The following is a 24,643-nucleotide window of genomic DNA, read 5'->3' as shown; positions in this document are numbered from 1 at the left end:
TCACTGATGTCAGATTTGGCAGGCGGGGTGAGGTTCAGTCTTTCTGTGGAGTCATTGTTCTCGTCGAGAACACAATCGAAGTTCAGGATGAACATCATGACGACGCCTTCTTCGTTCTTCACAGGGATGATGTGAGTGTTGCAGAGGAATTCTGAACCTATAGATTGAAACGGTAAAAAATAAAAACACATTTCGTTTTGGAAAGCGCGCTACGTTTCATCTTGTTAACACCCCCATCTGTTGTGTGGATTTCCTCTAGCGTGTTAATGAAGACATACGGCCCGAAGCCCAGATGAAGAGCTGTGAATGGAAATACAGAGATCACTGAGGATTTCAAACTGCCAAATGAATGATGCTTCAATTGAGAACACGGTAACTTACTGCACTTATCACCAAAAGCACACTCTTAAAAAAGCGATGCCATAAAAGAACAATTTTTAGTTCCACAAAGAACCATTCAGTCAAAGGTTCTTTAAAGAACCGTCTTTTTCTTACCTTTTTATAATCTGAAGAACCTTTTTCGACCACAAAGAACCTTTTTGAAACGGATGTTAGCTTCGAAAGTATGAAACCACTTAGACAAAAAAGGTTTCTCTATGGCATCGTGATGCACTTTTATTTTGTGCATTTTAAAGGATTTTAGTGAGTAACTGACTTCAATTGAGCCCGTTTCTAACCCAAAGCTGTCATGGTGTTTCAGAAAATGTAGAATACAGTGATATGGACTTTTAGGTAATGTTATATATCATTGAAATACTTGTGCTGAAGATATAAAATTACAGAATATCATGAATATCCAATACTGTTTGACACCAACAGGCAACTCACTCTTTACATCTCACAAGTAGTGCAAAACCTGTCATTCAAAAATCAAAATGCTGATAGCACGCATCATCTGTAATAAGGGGATGCTGTTTTTAGAAAAGAAATACTAAACAAAATACCATCATTTGCAAGGTGTGCAGGAAGACAATGGCGACAAAAGTTGGTAGCACACACAACCAATCTTTCACATCGCCTTAAAATTTGTAGGAAGTCCATCCAAATCTTGTTTTTTGTTAAAAGCACCTTTTTTAATTACTCTGGAGCAAAAGCAAAAATATCAAGATAGACTCCATTTCAAGTAGTTTCAAATTTTGCACAGATATTGATATATTACTTAATAATTATATTATTCATTATTATTATAATGATTAAATAATTATAATTATATTATATAATTATATATGAATAATATTATTAGATTTTGTAGGTACAGTAAATCACACTGCCCAACATTTAAGATACAGTACATTCATGGTGTTTTTGTGTCCATTCTTTGTATTTGCATGAAATTATTTTTCAAAAGGTAAATTATTCAACATTTCTCAATTTTTGTATTCCAGGCAAAATGTGTTCGGAATGACATAAAGGCAAGTAAATGATCAAATCGTCATTATTGGATGAATAGATTCATTTAACCGGTGGATATCTGTTCTTACATTACACTATTAAAAAATTTCACAAACGATATCAGTCACTTGTTTTTTATTTTTGACAAATAAGCATTAAACCCGGGGGATATTATACAACCATCCACTGACAACATACGTCATATTTCATACACAATAACACACGTCACATCAACTCATCAGCACAGCTTAGTCACGGCTCTTTATTGAATTACGAACATTATTTATTTAATAATCCCTGAATACTTGATGACAACGTACATCCGCGGAACAGACGGTAAATTACAGAAATACTCTCTTCTGAAAACCACCCCTGGAGCTGGATGTACGCCAGAGGATGTAACTGTGGATAAATGTGGTGAATCTGACCCAGAGGTCAAAGGTCAGAGTCCGTGCTGCTCTCTGCAGGCTCATCCTCGTTTGCCTGCCCTTACTCCACAGACAATTGCCTGCGTGCTGTATGACAGAAAGCAGAGCTCTAAAGCACAATGAATTTGTCCACTCGGACATCGGTGTTCTTTTTTTTAGTCCAATCCATCCTTATCTCTCTCTCATTGAGTCCACGGCCAAAGCACCGTTAGAGATGAAAGGATACAAAAATGCTTCGCAGGCTCCAGATATCTGCTGCGCGAGAGGATTATTAATGTTTGGGTGTCTGACCAGGACAAATATGCTTGTGTTTTGTCGGCTTTGATGGTTTTTGTAAATGAAAACAAATGTAGAATATACAGCCGCAGAAAAAAATCAAGAGACCATTCCAAATTTTCATTTAATGAGCATTTCTAGATGTATTGTGGCCATTCCAGTCTGAATTGAATAAAAATAATTATTGAACTTTTCCTAAATACATATACAAATATTACTGTTGTATTGTTTAAAAGTGAATATGAACTTGTTTTCTTTGCTGTATTTGAGACCTGAAAAAATACAGAGCCTGTTTCACCAATTTTTATTTTCCGCAAATAGAAACAATATTTTTTCCCAAATTTGGGAGAATATTGTTAGCAGTTCACAAAATAAAACAAAAATGATAATTTTACCTAAACCCATACCTATAAATAGTAAAAAACATTTTTTTTAAATGGTCTCTTAATTTTTTACGCTGCTGTAGGGATAGAATATAGAATTAGGTTTTTTTTGACATCCTATGGTTACTATGAACTGTTACTATATGATCTTCATAACCATTTTAACTTTTGTGTTTTTATGTATTTATGAATTTGAAATATAAATATAAAGCGATTTTCTTTAGCAAGTGGTGATTTTTATTTGAATTTTGTACTTTAGCTTCTCATCAGATTCCAGGCTGTGAGGAAAACTAAACAATTTTGGCTCATTAAAAAGGGACAGGACCACTTACTATCTCCTCCTTACTTTGTTTCATTACGTAATTCATTACGAAATAACGTAAATGTATCAAAATCCGCACATTTTAAAGCACTTCAAGGGGTCTTTAAATTCTTTTTTAGATTGCTGTTCTGAAACATTTCAGATTATTGTACTTGGCCTTTAAAATGCTCTGTAAAAATAGTGTTTCGGTTGATACTGTATGCTCATTTTTTGCCTCTCATGTCCACAGCCACACTCGGCAGGAAGCAAATATATCCCTTTTAAATGCTGACAGCACTAAAGGTCATATACTGTAGGTCACACGCAGTGGATTATGGTGAGAGAGCGACATGAATGTGGAGGACTAAGCATTTCTTACATCTCAAACACTACATCAACGTCTTCTGCACAGACAGGCATCATTAATATTATTAACACAAAACGCATAAGAAAACGGATTAAATGAGGTGTGAAGTGTTTTCGTCTAATGCTGTTTAATCTATACGCTCAATATTATCAAAAGGGCATCCGGACTGAAAGTGGCTTTGAAAATCTTCTGAAGATGAAAAATGTCATGACCTGACCATGAGAAGGTATGATCTCTGCGTTCAACCTTTTACTACATCTAAGCACTTATAGGCCGGTTTCACAGACAAGGCTTAAAGCCACAATATGGAATATTTGGACCGCTAGATGGCGCACTTTCGAAACAACAACAAAACGCGAAGCTAAATGACGTTATGTAGGAGAGTGGAATTACGAGACATGTCGTTTTCACCATCCAGAGGCGTATGGAGATCGCCCATCATGTTCACGGACGAGGTAATGAATTTATTTTATGTCATCGTAATGAATTAGCTTGCAAGAAACGTGGAATGTAATGCTACGTTAGCCCGCGACTGATATTGGACTTTGTCCATTGATTTGGTAGCGTAATGCTACACAGTTTTACGTGTTTAAAACAGTCATACGGTCGTCGTTTAAAAAGTAAATTGGAACGAACCCACAGCATTTACAAGTAACGTTATTGGCTACATATTTTTGTGTGACATATACTGTATTTAATAGGGTAACTGCATTCATAACTATTCAAATGATCTGTGCATGAGTATTTCGTGTACAATAAAAAAAATGTGCTATTAAAACATGCGAGAGCGGAGTCTGTGTTGAGTCCAAGTTGGTCGCGAAGCTCTCTCCATTTAAAAAACGCCACGCCGATATTAATCCTTGTTTTATTTCTTCGTTTGTCCATAAGCCTGCTTGCCTCATTGGCCTACGTTTACACTTTTTTGGGTTTCCTTTACCCACCAAAGAGTAATCGTGATCCATAATAACAGAACAACAGATGCTGCGTCCCAGATGCTGTAACCACTTCCGCATGTGCGTGTTGCCGTAGTTTCTACAACCGGAAACTGAGGGTAGTGCGGAGCAGCGGATATTAAGTCACTGATATGCGACAAACACAAGGGAGACAAGGGACGGGCCATTATTTTAAATAGGAATTTCTCTGGATTTGCACATTCTTGGGAACATTTGGGATAATGTAAGTACACAACTGCATGAAATATATCACACTGTGCAAGTGATTTTTGGATATTTCATAACAAAATTCGGTAACACTTTACAATAAGGTGCTATTATTTAACATTAGTAAATGCATTAGCTAACGTTAGATAACAATGAACAATTTATTTTTTCAGCATTTATTAATCCTTGTTAATGTTAGTTTATGTCAGTACAGTTATTCATGTTAATTCATGATGCATTAACTAATGTTAACAGTGACCATGTTTGATTTTAATAATGTATTAGTAAATGCTGAAATGAACACGAATTAACATTAATAAGTGATGTATTAGTATTGTCCATTGTTAGATCATTTTAGCTAATGCATTAACTAATTGTTAATAAATAGCACCTTATTGTAAAGTGTTACCCAAAATTCTTCCATATTGTGGCTTTAAGGCTAGTCCCAGACTGAAATGAATGTGTGACTTGCTCATAAATATCTTAAAATATATCGGTGCCATTGTTTTGTCGCAACATGCACACCATTAATGTATTCTTCCAAGGCATTTTTATAAAAGCGACATAAATATCTTAATTCAACTGAGGCATAGTCCTGGTTTAAGCTAAACCGTGTCTGTGAAACCGGGCCACCGTATCGAAAAAATGCTCAAATATCTAACTAAAAGTGGTTTAATAAAAAACGAAAGTGGAATATATGACCAATATGACCTGATCGGACTCTTTACGACTTTCATGGTTAATTCAGATTAAACTCTGAAGGAGATGTTCAAGTGTTTGGATTACATTGGTGGACTGATGCTCTGCAATCTTAGAACCGACGGCAGATCTTCCTCCACATCCCAGATCTCAGAACAGGCTAAAAAAATAGAGGCCAAACTTGACAAATGGAAACGTCAACATGAATGTGGATTGAATTCCAAGACGGCTCCCAGTTCTCCGAGGTTTCTCTGGTTCTGAGCAGTCCAGCTGAAGTCTGCCACTGCTAATGTGCTCCAGCACGAGCCGGTTAAATTTAGTCAGACAGCCATCATACTGCTAATGAACGCCGGTGACGGCCGCTTCCGAGACGGAGAGAGAGAACTGAACGTGTGTGAGAGCTTTTCAAAGCCAGACTGAGACGAACAGACACGTTCCGCGGTGATGATCATCAGATCTGTCTGCTTACTACATGGTGGGAAACAGGAGGGGTTTGTTAACAGCAGCCGTCTTCCACGACTCACAGTGTTGGTTTATAAATCACGAAAGCTAAGATTACGAGTGAATTATGCCCACCGAAACACATTTTACCATTGAGCAATTGTAGACAAGACCTTTAAAAGGATAGTTCACAAAAAAGAAAAATCTTTACTCACATTCTTCTGCACAACACAAAAGAAGATATTTGGAAGAATGTTGGTAGCCAAACAGATTCCATTGACTTGCACTGATGGGTAAATGATGAAATCATTTGAATTTCTGGGATTAGTTGAAGTTATTGTATTAGTTAGACACTTTCGTCAGCATTTTGAGACCGTGAGGCATTCATTTTCTTTCTGATTCATAAAGAGTCATAAGTTCTTGCGAGTTCATTATTTATGGTGGTAAAGTCGTATCATTTATGTTTCACAATGCTTCCAGTCACTAATGACAGCACGATGGCTCTTTCTGTAATTAATAATGGAGGACAGACATGGATCCTGCTGGTCTGTCTGTTTGGCGTTTTGTTGGCCCAGTTTCAGTCGGGTTTCTCATATTGCCGCTCTACATCATGTAGTGTTCCAACAGTACCACTTTACAACTGAAAAACACAAGTCAGTCCTGTTCTACTGGACCTGGAACCTTTAAACTTGTGGTAACACTTAACAATAAGATCAAATTCATTAACCTTAGTTAACAGACACCCCAAACTACCATGAGCAACATATTTTACTGCGCAATCTTGGATTATGTTTCTATAATGTTTCTATAAAGTATATAGAATTTTTTTCAAGCATGGTTCATTGTTAGTTTATGTAAACTAATGTAGTTAATGTTACCAAACTTGATTATTGACATAATGACAAGAAAATGAACAGGGTTGAAATAAAAATCTAAAATGAGTTGTTTAGTGAGAATACACGGGTGTTAACTTTGATCTTTACATGAAAAACTGTATTTAATCATACTGATTTCAGTAATTAACTAAACCGTTTAACTAAAACTTGGTGGTGGTGGTGGTGTTTGTGCAGAATGATGTTACTATGGAAACTTTTTATTTCATAAACTATAACAGGATGGAAAGTGGGGTTGATGACCTGGTAAAAAAACCTGCGAGTTGACTAATAATTAAACAACTAATAATTTGACTAAATTTAATGTGCTCGGGCGCAGAATAAATGTAATTCTTGCAGTTGATATGCGCTCGAGCAGATGTCTGGATGTTTCACGTGGCTCATCAGGAAGGATTAAAGATAATTATATAGTAAGTGTTTGGTGTCATTAACTCGACAGTAAACTGTGTGTAATTGGTCTCTGGTATCTCATCAGGATAAACGACACCACAGACGACATTACACTGATAAAAGATCCCGTAAACGTAGTGATGGAGAAGATCCGGTGTCCTGATGGAGGTCACGTTAAGAGAAAGACGTCAAGAAAGTCACAGCCAAGAGAGATGGACTAGTCTCATGTTATTAGATGTCATTGTTTTCAAACAGCCAGTCCTGTAGCTCAATGGTTAGAGCACGGCGAAGCAACGCCAAGGTCATGGGTTCGATCCCAGGGATTGCACATACTCAAAAACAAATGTACAGGCTATAAAGCAATGTAAGTTGCTTCGGATAAAAGCGCCTGCCAAATGCGTAACTGTATTATAGTTTTGTAATCTGTTTAATGGGTTTTATGGGAAAAAAGAAATGGACAACAGTCCAAATATTATGTGCTGTTTTTGTGATTTACAAGTGAGATGTTGATGGCTAGTTTGATTCTTTGTGATTGTGGTTGGTTGTTTTTTTTGGGTTAAGTACAGCGTTAAAGCCTCTTGTTGTGATGTGGGCAACAGTAGTTACAGTTTCTGGCTTGAATCACTGTTTGTTTTGGGCTTTGAGAACAGAGGCAGATGGACAAACGCTAGTTCAATGAAGAGGTCTCTTGACATCCTGTACCACGCTGAAAGTCACCTGTAACAAAGCTTGGCACGTCCGCGCGCTCATGTATACACATACAGCGGCCAAAAGTAATGTCCGGAAGGAATATTTGCACGTGATTTGCTTTTAATGCTCCTTTATGTTCAAGCAAACCATCAAAATATGATGTGCATGGTATCAAAGGGACAAAATAATAAACTTGTAAGAATTTTTTGGCAGCTGCCAAACTTTAAAGGCAGACTATAGCATTTGAGGAAATATGGGTTTTATTCTAATACACAAACATGCATATACAAATAAAAATGTGTTGTTATTTTTAGCTAAGCCTCCTTAAATTCTCCTTATAGTTTACATTCCTTATAGTTTGCATAGAACATTTTTAATACTTTATTTTAATATCTTTAGTAATTTACACTCCAGACTATAAAAAAGTGAGAAAAGGATGGTTCCTTATAGAACCTTTGACTGAATGGTTCTCTGTGGAACCAAAAATGGTTCTTCTATCTATGGCATCGCTGTGAAGAACCTTTTAAAGCGATAGTTCACCCAAAACACCCTCAGGTTGTTCCAAATCTGTAAAATGTCTTTGTTCTGCTAAAAACAAATAAAGATATTTGGAAGAATGTCAGTGAGCAAACAAATCGCACCCCTCATTGACTCCCGTAGTATTTTACCTACTCTGGCAGTAAATGGGGGATGAGATCTGTTCGGTTACTGACATTCTTCCAAATATCCTTATTTGTTTTTAGCAGAACAAATAACTTTTTACAGATTTGGAACAACCTGAGGGTGAGTAAATGATGACAGAAGTTTCTTTTTTGCGTGAACTATCCCTTGAAGCACCTTTATTTTTTAAGAGTTTACTGTATGGGATATATGCACACGGAGCGATGACGTCCTTCCGCTAAAATCTCTGCCAGCTCCGTTACATTCTGTGCCATAGGGAACAATGGCGTTTCGCTTCAGGATGCACATAGGATTACGATCAACAACGTGAGTCTAATTATTCAAACACTTCAGGCAACCAAACAACCAAAAAGGAGAAGCACTTCAGGCTATCCGTTTCAAGGTACATCAACAAATATGGAAAAAAGCAAGTGGACTTTTGCACTTACATGTACCGCATGACAGACGTCTTCAGCCTCACTGACTCGCTGTTTTTCCAGCTCACTACACACTTTCTGTTCCCCGGGGCCTTCAGCATCCAACACGTCAGTTAGGAACTCCTCGGCTTCACTCGCACACTACACTCAGCTGTCAAGATGATGTTAACAAAACACTCATTCATTCATAATCTAACTAACCCTCTATTCACAAATAAACAGTGACCGCCTGATCTGAGACCTGTACAGTATGCTATACTGGACAGTATGATATTTTCAATATTACGATTGCTCAAATGTAAGTATTAACAATGTGCTACTTCAGGAAGTGAGCTTTAACTTTGCTTTTGCTTTAACAAGTGATCGGTTTTACAGTTGTCCATAGATCCCACATGACAAAAAATTGTATTATACTTTTGTATTTACTGTATCGCACTGTAGTGTTCCTGAGTCCTACTATAATATACAACTACAGTGTACTTCAATTTACTACAGTAAACAATTATGTTTTTTTAAACAAATTCCTAACATTTTCTTATCAACTAAAACTTTTTTATTGTTGTTGAAAAGGTTATAAGCAGATTTGCCATTCAGATTCAGATATTCTCAAACTGGCCTATTTACAGTATCAATCTTTTACTAACTGAGATATCAAACTGTAACTGAATTCGCTCTCTAGAATAACATCAACACTAAGATCAACCTAAGAGACCCCAATTTTTCCCAGTTTAAAACCGCCGCTGTACTGGGACCAGTGTGAAAACAAATAAAGGTGCTTCAAGGGATAGTTCACGCAAAAATGAAAACTTCTGTCATCATTTACTCACCCTCGGGTTGTTCCAAATCTGTAAAAAGTTATTTGTTCTGCTAAAAACAAATAAGGATATTTGGAAGAATGTCAGTAACCGAACAGATCTCATCCCCCATTTACTGCCAGAGTAGGGAAAATACTACGGGAGTCAATGGGGGATGAGATTTGTTTGCTCACTGACATTCTTCCAAATATCTTTATTTGTTTTTAGCAGAACAAAGACATTTTACAGATTTGAAACAACCTGAGGGTGAGTAAATGATGACAGAATTTTCATTTTTGGGTGAACTATCGCTTTAAATGGTTCTTCACAGCGATGCCATAGATAGAAGAACCATTTTTGCTTCCACAGAGAACCATTCAGTCAAAGTGTGCACATCTATCCGTTTCTTCCATTTGGAAATGGTCACTCACTGCTCCGAGACCTGCGTGCCCATGTGAAATTGAAGCGTCAATGACTCTCACTTTGAAACTGAGAACAGATAGAAACTAATTGCAGTGTGTTTTGGACTTCGCTGCAGTCTCGTGCACTGAAAAGGCTGCTTATATAAACATAGTTCCTCTTTCAAGATGATGGAAATTTCATTAGATTGCTATTTCCACCATCAATAATTAAAACATTGTGGCACATCGAAGACATCAATACACAAGTATGCATTTCACTCAAGACGTTCTGGAGGAAAGCTTGTTGGCCTACACCCTCAGGGTCCAAAATAAACCTTGTGCCACACCTACCAATGACAGGTGAATCAAGAGCGCCATAAATATTTCATTCAACTGTGTTTTGCACTATTTTATACAAATGAATTATTTAGCTGTTGTCTATTTGTGACAAAAAGCATCGCTCAAGACGACTTCTGTCACTGCCCGAGGACAAATTTTATTTTATTGCTCGAATGTTGCTCATTTGTTGCTCAGTTGTGTTTTATCTAAAAATCTACTTGTTTCTCATAAAATAGAAACAAAGTCGACAATTGTTAAAATACATGAAGTGCATGTAGGTGTAAACTGAATATTGTAGAGGTCAAATAATCGGGATTTGGGTAAATTTAATGAGAAATGTTCGAGTTCATATTGAGATCTTCAATAATATTGACTTTTGATTGCAGACTTGACAAATCTGATGGAGACATTTGTGAGATTTCTGCCTCTTTTCTTATGAGAAATACATTATATGAGATGCAGATGAGACTTAAGCAAAAGTTTCCATATGCTCTCCATTTCATCTCATATCTATCTAGGACTTCAATATTTCAATATTTAATTTTCTTATAGGCATGACATCACCTGTCATGAACAGTGTTGGGTGTAACTAGCTACCAAGTAATTATTAGTACTGTTACTTATTTAATTACTTTTCCCTTGAAGTAAAGTAAAGGATTACTCTTGTTTTCCTTATTACAGTTACTTCTGATGTAATTAAACTAAATACTGTGTGCAATAGTGGAATTGACATCAAAATGCAAAGTCTAAATCCTTGCTTTAATGTATAATTCTCACATTAGTAATACTTTGGTCAGTTAATAAGAGTATGTTATGTAGTTTTATATTATTTATTTAAATGAATTAAAAGAGCCGTTTCACGTCTATCCTTGAATCACGTAACTAATCAAGGTTGATATAAAGGATATAGAAAGTAATAAGTAATTAAATACTTTTTGGAGAGAGTAATTTGTGCAGTAATCTAATTACACTTTTGAATATGTCGTTAGTAACTAGTAATTAATTACTTTTCAGAGTAACTTGCCCAACACTGGTCATGAAACATTTACTCTATTCATGGAGTCTTCTTTTTGGTTTGTATTTATAATAGCAAATACGGCCACAGTGCTGCAACATCATCTTACAGACTTTATTCAGAGGCAGATGCGACGGGTCCAAACGTGATGATCTTTAATAGAAACCTGCACTTCATTATCAGACCGAGTGTCATGACAGGAGCTGAGCGGTGCTTTAAAACATGCCATAGTCTCATCGTTCCCGTTACGCCAAACATTATTTGCAACGCATTACAAGGTGACAAAGCAATTGCCTACAAGAGCAACGTGATCTTTTTCGCCCAAAAGTAAAAATCAGAAGATGCTAAATAAACACCTTTTCCCAGACCCCTCTTGTAATTTCTCTAAAAAGCCACTTTGTCCTCCTCGGACACGGGCGAGTGACGTGCTGCATCCCCAGGGGGAGATTTGGTTTTATTCGCTGGTTGAGTTACGGCTTGTGAAGGCATTAGGCTAAATATAGGCCCCTAATGGTCATACCTTCAGGAAAGACTATGTGAAGTCATTACCGAGCGAAGGGATGGATTTCACTCTGTAACTCCCTCCACCGAGAGGCTCTTTATATGCTAGACAAGCCATCAGAGTCTAATGACCGCAGGTGAAGAGTGCAGCTTCCTCATTCGCGCTTGTGTTTTTAACCGTAATGCAATTTAAAGGTGACGGCTCAGTGTTACAGCAGCTGAGATCCATTATGGTAGAGAAAGCCAACGAGAGTCTAAGCAATCGAATTCTGAATGAACACACGAGAGAATCTGATTACGGCGTACGCTTGGGTAATCTCGATCAGATAACTACTTTAATCCACTGATGTTGAACATCGCTTCTGCGGAAGCGCATGAGTATCTCTGAGAGAGGTGCTTCCTAAACTTCTTACCGTGACTTATCCCTCCAAACAATTAACATCCTTCTGTGTACTTCCTCAGTTTCAGCAAAATCAAACCTCAGGCAATGTGACAAAGTCATCCAACAGCAATGTGAAAGTCTGTCAGCATGACAAGACACATGAAAGCTGTGATAAAAATCCAGGTTATCACTTAAAAAAACATTTTTGACCTTTATAAATACATGTAGAAATATGACTATTGTATTGCTTAAACGTGAATATGAACTTGTTTTCTTTGCAGTATTTGAGGTATAAAAAATATACAGAGCATATTTACTGTTATTTTCACCTGTTTCTCCAGTTTTCATTTTCTGCAATTTTCTAGAAACAATATTTTTATTTGAAATTTGGGAGAAATATTCTTAGTGGTTCACAAAATCAAACACAAACGATCATTTTACCTTAACACATACCTATAAATAGTAAATTATGAAATAATGTTCTCTTAATTTCCGCTGCTGTTTATTTATGTTGATATTATATATTTATATTGATATTAAAAATGAACAAAAGTATACACAAAATACTGTAGCAGACTATAGTACTTTACTATAGTAAACTGTATTAAAATATCCTATAGTATTTACTATTGTAAATATTGTGAAGATATTACCACCTCTATTTACTATTGTAAATATTATACTGTTGTACGTACAGTATGATCTATCTAGCAATTTTAGTATAGTTTACTATAGTAAATATTTTAATATCCTACAGTTTTTTTCTCTATACTATGTTATATATTGCATATGTTGTACTGTTTTATAGTAGTAATAATAGACAAATACCACATATAGTATAATAGACACTTTCTATTGAGTCGGTTTTATTTTTGGTTTTCTTCATGCTAGTAAGTTAGATAACCTACTTTCAGAAAGGTACCGAGTCAGGGCATAGTCACGAGAGGCGGTAATATCTTCACAGCGTGATGCTCTTTAAAGAGACACTAAATCTCACTAACCTCTCATGTGATTTAAGTGAAGATGAGCATGCGCATGTTGTAAAAAATAAGTAAAACAAAAAGATAAAAACAAAACACCAGTGAATCTTTATGTATTGGTGGTACTAAAAAATGTAAGAGACAATTAAAACTCAATGGCCATGAGAAGACAGTAGACATTTCTTTTTCCCCAGTGTATCTCTCTAATGCATTCTGACTGTGTTGATGTTGTGGGGCTGTTTTGTGCCGTGGGATTCGACCAATCAGAGACAAGCAATGGAGGAGGGGATCCGGGGTCTGGTGGCCATGTGGCTCGCTGTGGTTTTACCGGGGCAACTGCCAGGCAGACAGCACTGGCCTACTTTCATTTCTCATCAGCGCTGCTTCATGTCGCCCTTCAGACGGATCACCCATCACGCCCACTCTATGAGCAAACCCATTGGCTGTTCCACTCACGCAGGATTGTGATGATATCCTCTACTGGGAGGTTTGATGTGTCATGTTTTGAAATGGTTGAAGGCATTTGTCACATTCTTATATTCCGTTCCTCATCTATGTCTTGAAGCAGTGTTTTGTTAAAATTGCAACTCGGTATGTTATGTAATGTGCAATCACTCTTTATAAGATCACGCATTCTACACAAAGTGACTTTCAGTGCCTCCGAGCTATACATTTTTTCAGCGTGTGCATTCCCTGGGGATCAAACTTATGATTTTGGTGTTCTTGTGCCACGGTCTATACTTTAGTTTATTGATGTAAAATATATAAAAAACATTTTAAAAAAACTGCTATTGAATGATCGTTTTCTAAATACTGGTCGGGGTCTTTATGAGTGTCAACAAGTACCCTTCGCAGGTATTATATGAAGATGGGAAGGACTTTAGACACGTTCAGACTTAATAAAAAAAACGTAATCTGGTATATCATTCCGCAAATAAAATAATCCACCAAAAATCTTATGTCAGGAAAGAAGTATCTGAAACAATATTCTAGTTAGTTAGCAGTTGATTTAGCTAAAAATGTAATAAAAATATATATTTTTATAAATGATCATTCATATAAATATATTTATTATATATATCATATATTTATTTTTGTTTTCTCTTTTAGTTGGACTTGATGGAAGCAAACCAAAAGATGAGAAATGCATGATAAGTCTGAATTCAGAGCAGAAAAGCTTTGCGTTATGTAACGCTCGAGTTCAAAACAAAAGACTCAAAATACCAAAATACCAAAACTAGTATTATGTAAGCAATGTTAAGTCTGTCGATCAGTTTTGCAAAACAAACCCCAGCAGGTTTAAAGGTTGGCGAAACACCCTGAAGGACTTTATTCTGTTGTTGACCGACTGACTGTATATTATCACACCTAAATCAAATAGATTAATACATGAACCTAAAATATTGATTTAAATAGATATTTTATTAGATTACATGAACATTACATGTACTATCAAATATCATTATCAAATATTTCACCGCTGAATGTGAATGCTGCTAAATCGACCAATTAGAATCAAGTATTCCAAAGAATGTAACAAAAACAGATGATTGATTCATAAATGTTTATTATTAACATTAATTAAATTAAACTAGTTGGCTTAGTATGTGCCATCATACGAAGATGTTGTCTACATCACGACAGCTCAGTTTCATATGCAGCCTTTCTTCTGCTGATCTGACTTCAAGTCAGTGGAAGGACAATCTAGAGCAATGATCTAAAATTCCCAAGAAAGGTTTGCCGCTCTAAAAGCTTTCGTTCTAAAAACGGATTGTATAATGGAACCACTACGCTCTCTGTTTCACCCTTTCCATGTGCCAGTCAGATTAGATCTGGCTTCAGAAGGGCTGAGAGGAGGAGTGCGGGGCGATGCTGGCAGCGGTAGAGGAACAGATGGTTTAGGTTGCCTCTGGATGGCTTTCAAAAAGGGTTCCCTTAGTCGAGCGGGTCTGTTTCATTAGCAGCGCCGTCCTGATGTACATATGCCCTTATTAATCTCATCTTCATATGCTGCTCCTGAAGTAATGCTCTGGGCTCTTATTATTTGTGCCGAATGAAAGTAAATGTGATGAACTTTAAGCAGAGTATATGGTGAATACATAAGATTATTTTCTATATGAAACCTCCAGTTTCGATGTACTTTAATGGGGCATTAAGCAAATGGGTGTTTTACAATGATACTCCACCCAAAAATTAAAATGAAGTTGTTCCAAACCTGTATACATTTCTTTGTTCTGTTGAACACAAAGAAAGATATTTGGAAAAATGTTGGAAAATCTAGAACTGTTTGCTAAATGACTAAATTATTCAAAATATCTTACTTGGTGTTCAACAGAACAAAAAAAATGATACAATAATTTTTCCTACTATCGTAGTCAATGAAGCACATTTTTTCAAATATCTTTATTTGTGTTCAACAGAACAAAGAAATGTATACAGGTTTGGAACAACTTGAGGGTGAGTAAATGATGACAGAATTTTCACTTTTTGGGTGGAGTGTCCCTTTAAGATTTTCCTATAATCAAAACATTTTTATTTGACCAAATTATCCAACATAATCTTATTGCAATTCATAACTATTTTACATGGTTGCATTGGTGGCTAATGCATATCAATTCATACAATCTCTTCATGTTTTCGTATGATCTGCTTTTGCCCCGGTGACTTTTGTGTTTATGGTTGGATGCGTGTTTTTTATAATAGTACAATGTTGTATGTGTTTTATATGTATATGAGATCTACTGTAATTAAATCCAAATGGTAAAGATCTTACTGTACAACTACTCCCTTTTGAGTGTGTTTTAAGGAACAGTAAAGGAGGAACATGTAAAAAATAAGTTGATGCTTGAATTAAATATAACCGAGACCTTTTATTTCTGAGAAATAAAATCCTCTGAAAATGCTCACCTTTTGCTGGAACTCCAATGTTCTTACATTTCTTAAAAAATGGCAACTTTAGAGGCATCACACCAGGATTGATATTGTGTCAGCAAACACTAATGGTTCTCATTGGTCACATGACTGATTATGACATCATCTCCTTTTGTGTTTTACAGAGGAAAGACCGTAATTCTTGGTTGGAAGGACACATGGGATGAGTACAGTCTATGAAGTTTTCGTTTTTGAAACTTCAGTCCGTAACTTGTGCCTTTCTGTCATCATCTCTTTTTGAAACATAAAATTGCAGGTTACTTTACGCACTAATCCTTTGCGTAAAAAAGTCAAATGATGGCAAACTTTCTTGAAAAAGGTCTCTGACGGCGCATCATTATCTTACTGTTGTTCACCACTGATTTTTTCTGTACTATTGCTCAGTAGCTGGTTTATTTTTCGTTTGAAAACTTATGAATCGCTGTCTTATACGAAAGCATTTGATGTCATTTTTAGGAAAGCTTAGATTTTAATATATTCAGGTACCTGTCAGCACTTCTGTATTTATTCATAACAAGAACACAATGTCCACCCGTGTCACACCAGTGACAACTCGGGAGAGCGCTGTTGTCATGACACCTGATCTGAAATTAAACTCGATATGTTTTGAATGATAACACCATTAGCTGTATTCTGATTGGCTGACCGCTCTCACTCTCTCTGCCAGACGCACTTGACTTTGACCCAGCCAAACACACGCCACTATTTCATAACAGATGCTAGAGTAACCAAAGAGGTGATGGACCTTTAATAATGCATGCCGGCCTTTTGAGGAGCAACCATCCCGCACCTGCTGTTACGCTGTACCTGCAGAGCCCTTAACCATCTGCCTTCACCTGTGGATGAGAGAGAGACCAGGTTCGAGCCCCCAAGGCCCAACCCATCACGGTGAGTGATACCCGGCGATTGTCTGTGGCGGCGCTAGGGGTGGGCTAAGGGGGCTGAAGCCCCGAATGTTTTCAGTAAAGCACCGAATGTTTTATTACCATGCCGTGTACGAATCACTTAGGGGCCGTTTACATTTTGAATCTTTTGCACGTCTACCCATGGGCAAATGTGAGTGGGTCCTTCTTCTTGGGAAAAAAAAAACATTTACGCTGCGTCCGAAATCGCCTACTTCCATACTATATAGTAGGCGAAAATGAGTATGAGTCATGAACAGTATGTCCGAAACCTCAGTATGCAAAAAACAGTAGGCGAGAAATACCCGGATGGTCTACAACTTCCGCCGAGATTCGTGAGTGTGGATCGGATGGTCACTTATCTATCCCATGATGCCACGGGAGCCGAGCAACGGTCAAATTTCAAAAGTAAATCAAATAAATATAGCGGAAAACTTTAAGGCGGACGTCCGTTTTTAATGTAAGTGCCAATAAATGAATTTCTCGTCACTAAATGTTTTTATCAACGCTCACGTATAGGTTGTTGTTAATACGTTGTCTTATTATTATTTTTGTATAGTGTATATTGTGCACTTACTTGTTTACCTTGCTGTGTCAAAACGGAATGAAGTTTAATTTATATGAGCTCGTCAATATCAATCTAATTGAGGTAACCAAACAAATGAAAGAGGCGGGATTTGCTACTGACAGAAGCCGAGGTTAAGGTCCGCTTTAACTGTGAAAGAGCCGGCGCGATGAAAGCAGCTAAACGTTTAATGTTTGATAACTGTTTTATCATAGAATTGTTAGGGCCATTCACATGTTGCACGTAAAAACACGTTTTCTCTTTCTTTTTTTGTTTAAGTTATATTTTAGGGGCGTTTTGCCTTTATGTGATAGGACAGTGGAGAAAAGACAGGAAAGCTTTGGTTAGAGACCGGGGAGTGGGACCGGCAAAAGACGCTTGAGACGGGAATCGTGCTGCAAGCGCACTGGCACTATATGTCAGAGCACTAACCACAGGGTTATAAGCGCAGACGCTTTCTCCCTCTTTCTGGCACTTGGGAGTTTGCGCTCCCTTGGGGTCTGCCGTTACTATTTGAGCGCATTAACATTTAAATAACAAACCTGAGTAAACAACCAATGTCCAGTAATGCGCAACGCGGTCGCGAACAGACCGAGGTGCCCCGTTAAAAGTTTTTGCATATGGGCCTGGACCTGACTTGCTACGCCACTGTATTGGAACACATATGTGGAGGTCTCTGGGCTAAGCCCCGGATATCCACTCATCCCTTAGAACCGCCCCTGGTGAGTGTGTGTGTTTGTGCAAGTGAGCCAGCAAGCTAAGGAGTGAGTGTGAGAGAGAGAGAGAGAGTGTGTGTGTGTGTTCATGTTTGTATATCCCGGTGGGGACCTAAACCTGAATGCACACCAACTCAAGGGGGACTCGTGTCACCGTGGGGACCAAAATTGAGGTCCCCACGGGCAAAAAAGCTTATAAATTGTATGCTGGTTAGGTATGTTTTGATGGTTTTTTTTCAGCAGGGTAGAGTCGAAAAGCGGAGTAGTTATTACAGAAACAAATTTATTTAAGTATTGTTTTTTGTCATCTCTGTCCCCACCACTTTTCAAAACATGTTACGCCACTGTCAGACTCTGTTCATGAACACCTCTAACACGCAACCTCATAAATAAACAATAAATACACATCTCAGCTTTGCGTGAGTGTCATAAACCATCATGAGCTGGCGGTGTCAGGGCACGCTGGTGTAGAGATTCCATTAACACTGCACACGTGCTGACAACTCCATATGCTCCACAACAGCGTTCTGACATCAGAGCCCATTACCCACAAACCCCTTCATCCGCACCGCGCTCTGGAAGTCCTAAATAAACTCTCCTTACCCGGGGTCACGACAGATTTGCGGTGCGGTCATGTGTGTTGTCGGCTGAACGAGACCGCGGAATGAGTCTGGGCTCGCAGACACACATTGATTTGCTTCCACAGCGACTTAGGGATTGCAAATCGATTCGATGTAAAGCTGCTTGTTAAAACGGTGTTCGGGGGCAAGAGGTGTCTTGTGTGAAGTCTTTACGAATGCCATCTTCTCTCAGTGAGAGCGATGAAGAAGGGTGATGTAATGTGAAACTGCAGAGCAGGACGTGTCCTAAACAAGTCTAGACAAGGAAGAACTTGTTAAAGTTATTAAAGGGATAGTTCACCCAAAATTAAAAAAATATTTTTAGCATTTATTCATGTCATTCCAAACTTGTATGAGTTTCTTTCTGCTGCAGAACACAAAAGAAGATATTTTGAAGAATGTTGGTAACCAAACAACACTTGGCCTCCATTGACTTGAATTGTATGAACACAAAACCAGAAAGGCATTTCTCAAAATGTCTTCTTTGGTGTTCCACTGAACCACGTGAGGGTGAATAAATCCTAACAGAATTTATTTTTGGGTGATCTGTACCTTTAAGTCATTGTATGTCTTTATTTTGGCTTTATGCATTGTTTAAAGTTGTATTTGAACATGAATGATATTGATATTGTGTTAAATTGTATTGTTAGTTGTTTTTTTTATTAAAAATTGTATTATTTTTAATGAATATTTTACATTTATTTGTGCTGTTGGTGGTGCACTATGCAAATGTGCACTTTTTTGCAATATTCAAACTGGATATAGCATTTTTATTTGCCATGTTTTTAATATAGAGATACTCAATTTCTCCACCGTTACGCTAGCCGATTATTCACAGTGATATCTGCCGATACCGATTCTGAAGATTACATTTATATTTCTTACCTTTTTGAATGTGATTAATTCATATAATTACTATCGACTATTAATATTGAACATCAAAATGGTGATGTTTCTTAACATTTTCTATATACAGAGCACAGATTTGTTGCATTGTCCTGTCCTCTTTAAGACTGACAGGATATATCAGCCCTCATCATCGGCTGTTTACAAACTAAATCGCTTATATCGACCGATACCGATTATTGGCCGATATATCGGTGCATCTCTAATTTAATATATACCATATTTCTGGCAAATTTCAGTTGTATTGTGAAAGTATTCGATTTTGGTTTATACCAGCCGCCTCTAGGATCTATAACACGGTAACCTGTTTAGGATTTGTCGAGCAAAACAAAGCCTCTGAGATGGTGATCAGCTCATTTCAAAGGCGCTCGGTGTCTTAAACAGGATCAGTCCTCTTCATCGAGGTGCTTTATCTCTCTCAAATTTAATTACACCTTCTTTATAATTCATATCATCAGATGAAGAGCCAGCACCAGGTTGGTAGAGTCGGGCTGATGTCTCAGGTGAGCTCAGCTGATGTGATGTATTGTTGGCCGTGTGTACAGAGTGTTGAGTTTCACTCTCGACTGATAGCTCTCTTTAACCCAACCTCTAATGATTCCTTAATGAGACTCGGTCTGCCTTTAGCCCCACTTTTACACCAGTAAAAACTCTTCTCAATAACATCCATGTACAGGGGAAATAGCTGTTTAAATAACCTTCCTTTTCACACCCGCTGCTATTGAATTGCTTTATTCGTCTGAAACGGCAAAGGCGATAATGATGGCACCTCTGCTATTAAACAAAAGATTTTTATACATACATCTCTAGCTGGGGCTATTAGAATTGTTATAGACCTTCTCTATGAGCAGGGGGAACCATTGACTTACTCGTTCTCCCCGTATGTGGCTTTTTATGATGCCTGTAGTGTGGTTAACCCCTTTAGATATGATACCTTTACATTTATGCATTTGGCAGATGCTTTTATCCAAAGGGATCGAACCCACGACCTTGCCGTTGTTAGTGCCATGCACTTACCACTGAGCGTCAGGAATAATTAAATTTTCATTGTTTTCTTCCCTTTTCTAGCTATTCAGAACAAATGACATGGTTATAATTCAAAAAGCATTCTCTTAAGTAACCAAAAACCAATGCTGTTAAGATGCATGGAATTCGTATTTATTTCTAACATTGTTTTTGTTTTCCCTACAGGAAGGAGAAACGCTAAATAGATGCTCAAGTTGTGCACATTTTCTCATGCATCTGGATTTTTATCTGGATCTACGATAAGTAAATTGTTGTCGTTGTTCTACGATCGACTTATAACATCGTTTAGCAGTTAATTGAGAATATACGATCATTGCCATATGGCAACTCGGAGCCATTATAGACAAATTGCTGTGTTGCCATATGGCAGCTCGGTAGCACAATGGAATTGCACTAATGCTTTTCCTCATTACGGGTTTTCATTGATAGAGGCATGAATTATATTAGTGCATTTACTTCATTACTTGAAAGCGTATAATATGGTTGTATTTATGTTGACACAATTATGATTTATTTTCATGCAATCAAATCAAAACTAGAATTTGAAATGTTCTAAAAGAAAGGCAAATCACTGCTGTCCTTCTGAAACCTTGTATCTCCATATTTCGTGCCATATTTTTGGCCATAATAAGTCATTATTATTAGGCACTCTTTGTGTTTGTCACTGGGTTTTGCAAATATCCAACCAATAAAAACCTCATTAAGTATAAAAAACCTCATTAAATACAAATATCCAACCAATAAAAACCTTAAAAAGTGCCAGTCAACTATGACAACACAGTATTTAATCATTTAAAAAGTAACGTGTTTCTTTCCATTTCCTGAATAACTGCGAATTTGGACATCCGAGGTTTCAAAAGGACAGCGACGAAATGTTACTTGTTACATGGTGTTGTGTGCGGTTGCCAGGGCATTGCTACACATATCGAGTGGTTGCTGGTGGGTTGTTATGCAGTTGCTAGGCTGTTGCTAGGGAGACATCCAAGTCTCTATAAAGTTCTGGATTCTACTTTAGAGACAGTTCTGTAACGTATGCTGTGGTGGGGCTAGTTTTTAATCTTAAAATAGATGTGTCTTGTCACACAAACAAAGTATGCAATAGTAGGTTATGGATTGAACAAACCAAAAGCATAAGCAATAGAAACAGTGCTTGCTTTAAAGTAACATTTATGATAACATATTTTACATCAGAAATCCAAGTCAAAGTGTAATGGAAAGCAATATTCCATCATTAGAGCATAATTCACACTTTAGAGAGACAGAGACCTCATGGTTCATCTAACACACGCAGACCTTTGGCTCATCAGTTGTGTATCTTTCTGCGTAACTGTTCAAACGCTGCTAACATGAAGCGAGAGGAAACGGATCCGAGCTCTGAAAACAGACGCTGGCGTGTGTGTTTTCTTTAATCCTGTGTGTTTGAGGAGATTGGACAGGCTGAGGGCTGAATTTGACTGAGTAGCTCTAGGCGGGTGTAAGGATGCCCACATTAGAGCGTGTGCTTGACTGCACACTTCAGCTGAAATCAGCTTTCCTCCACACTAAATGAGACGCTTACAATATTGAAGAGAGAGAGAGAGATTTTCCAGTGACACACTCTCATTTCTTTCCATTTCAAGACCTTGTGAGCTGCCTACCTAGACAGCATTTAAGACATCACAGTCACACTCACACTCCTGACAGCATAATTCAGCTATCTTCATAGATATCTTCTTTTTGACAAATGCTAAGCCAGTACCGTAAATATCCTTCACAGACAAGACAATCCCAGAATGCATCATGTCAAGCTCAAGGAAAAAAAACATGGTGAAAACTACAATCAGCAGTGGAGAGTATTTTTAAGACAGTACGGTTTGACAGACATTTTTTGGGTACCGATGACCCAAAAGCAAAGCCAGTTTAGACTTACCGTCCTTGCGGTGGTACGTGATGGTCACCTTCCGTTCCTCTGACCCCAGGAGTGCTTGAGCCACCTGGGCAATCGCATGTCGCTTTGTTTGCTCCCCGTGCAGAAAGTCACACGTACAAGGCTTCTGCATGATGTCCGGCCGTGAGAATCCTGTCATCTCGCAGAATGAGTCATTACAGTAAATAATAGCACAGTTCTGGACCCGGGCATTAGCTATGATAAACTTCTTATCTGTAAAAACAAGCAAGCACAACACGTGTAAGAATTCCAAATGTGTGTTTGGTACATATGGCAACCCATGGGTTTTTCTAGAAAATTGCTGGGTTGTTTCAACTCATGGTTGGGTTAAATTTGGACGTTTACACCCAACGGTTGGGTTTGCCCACATTTTACCCAACTATATACTGTATATATCATTAATAATTTTATTATACTTTAAAATGTGTTACTAGACTTTATTATTTTATTTGATAATTTTCCAATATATCAACATAAAAACGTACATATGTGTACGTATATAAACCTTGCATTGCATAAAGACGTAAAAAAAGATATATACCGTGTACACAGTATACAGTACGTGTAGTGGGTCGACTCTGCGCGTGTTTTATCTCAATAGGAGCATGCTGTCATTCATACATTTCAATGCTATAACGCTGTGCATGTAAACATGGTCTTTTACAGATGTAACTGAACTGTAAACAGCAGCGATAAAAGCAAAAGCAAAGCTGTCGTGTGCCAGTCTTCATGTTTCCACAAAGAATGATATCCATTATCAGGAGAGCCTTTGTGTGCGTCTCTCTCTTTGTCCCTGACATTTCTCTGATCCCCTAATGATTCTCAAAATAATATTAGATTACATGTACAAGTTATGTTCTATAGACTGCAATGCTGTTGTTTCTGTATCGTTGTTGCGCTTTAAACCTCTATATTAAACCATATAGAACAAACCAAACAAAACTGGAGATTGAACAAAAAGAGACAATTATTTACTCTTTCTAAATGTTCAGGCTTAAACCTGCAAGCTGTATGCATTACTTCTTTATCACAACTATGAAAAGAAACGAGTATATATTTGATGTGTTTTACTTACTCTGTCCCTCGAATTTCCGTATTATTATTCCAAGAAACGTGTTTTGAGGAGCGACATGACCTCTCCTTACAGGCATGATGACAACAGTCTTTAGATGTGCGCACGAAAACCCGTTTTCCTCCACAAAGTTACATCTGAACCACGAGCTCTTTGTCAGATGTAGCGCGCGATCTCTCCACTTTCGGCCACCTTTTGTTGATGTTAACTCAGATACGGTGGTTGTGGTCACACGCGTGTCGGAACCTTGGCTGAACTCCCCGAACCCGACACCGAGAGGAATCGGACGCGAGGACGACTCGGGTGAGATTCGGGTGGAGAAGCATCGCTGTCCGCGGATGGATGGAGTCCCGTGGTGGTGCTGAACGCGAACGGAAGACTGTGTGTTTATCCGCCTCTAGGGGCTGTGGCTGAGCTCCTCCGCCCCAGACTGAAACCAAACTCACCCCGGCGCAGATTCAGGCACATTGCGCTCGTTCCGTCCATGACGCGTAAAGGGGGCAGAGTCACTGAGCTCGTGACTCTCTGCAGTTTTAGTAACCGAGTAGCTTAAAGTTCGATTCAGTCGTTTTTCCATAGCATTTTTACAATGTGCATTGTTACGAAGTAGCTTGAACAAATTTCAGACAAAAATCAGAAAATATTACACATGTAATTCCTATAGCTAAAGGTAATGTAATTCCCATTGCTCGCTTTGTAGAGCTTTTTGCATTAGCAACTCAATGGTTGTGCATTTGAATCCCAAGAGGCATGCACTGTATTTCACTTCGGATAAAAGCATCTGCCAAATGCATATCTGTATTTGTAAGAAAATAGAAATAGATCTGACATTTGAAAAAAAAAAACAAGGGTTGCAAAAAATGTACACGAAAAAGACTAAGAGGTTTTTTTTAATTCAAGCAAACATAATAATTCGCCATATAAATGGCATTTTTCAGCATGTGTCTATTGTAAAATAACTACAGCCGCAAATCAAGTGACCTGTCCATGGTGCTGAACACGCTCCTGATCCGGCCTCCCCCGTATCCCTACCCTGAATGACCACCAGG

General features: G+C 37.8%; 1 protein-coding gene and 1 long non-coding RNA gene across 5 annotated transcripts in view; one reads left to right on the top strand and one right to left on the bottom strand.

Moving 5' to 3' along the window:
- The window catches only part of LOC130555923 (potassium voltage-gated channel subfamily H member 7-like), a 64,344-nt gene extending 40,185 nt beyond the window's left edge, over positions 1 to 24,159 (bottom strand). Inside the window, exons 1-3 of one of the 3 annotated variants that reach the window (XR_008963157.1) lie at positions 23,598 to 24,159; positions 22,505 to 22,735; positions 5 to 157 (exon numbers count right to left, since the gene is read on the bottom strand). Coding sequence is in view for 2 of the 3 variants with exons in the window: in XM_057336488.1 (XP_057192471.1) it covers positions 5 to 157; positions 22,505 to 22,735; positions 23,598 to 23,673 (460 nt within the window). In the remaining variant the exon portion in view is untranslated. The remainder of the gene's footprint in view (positions 1 to 4; positions 158 to 22,504; positions 22,736 to 23,597) is intronic. The other 2 variants (XM_057336488.1, XM_057336487.1) reach the window with 2 other exon arrangements.
- On the top strand, positions 22 to 4,665 carry LOC130555931 (uncharacterized). Of its 2 annotated transcripts, none has more exons than XR_008963164.1 (3): positions 22 to 131; positions 260 to 372; positions 1,386 to 4,665. It is a non-coding gene; the product is annotated as an uncharacterized LOC130555931 (long non-coding RNA). The 2 variants fall into 2 exon arrangements; XR_008963163.1 differs by having other exon boundaries at positions 71 to 172.
- Positions 24,160 to 24,643: the final 484 nt, after the last annotated feature.

Source organism: Triplophysa rosa, linkage group LG6 (assembly GCF_024868665.1).
Source record: "Triplophysa rosa linkage group LG6, Trosa_1v2, whole genome shotgun sequence".
Lineage (NCBI taxonomy): Eukaryota > Metazoa > Chordata > Actinopteri > Cypriniformes > Nemacheilidae > Triplophysa > Triplophysa rosa.
Note: the sequence above shows the minus strand (reverse complement) of the source record. Positions and strands in the feature narration are given on the sequence as shown.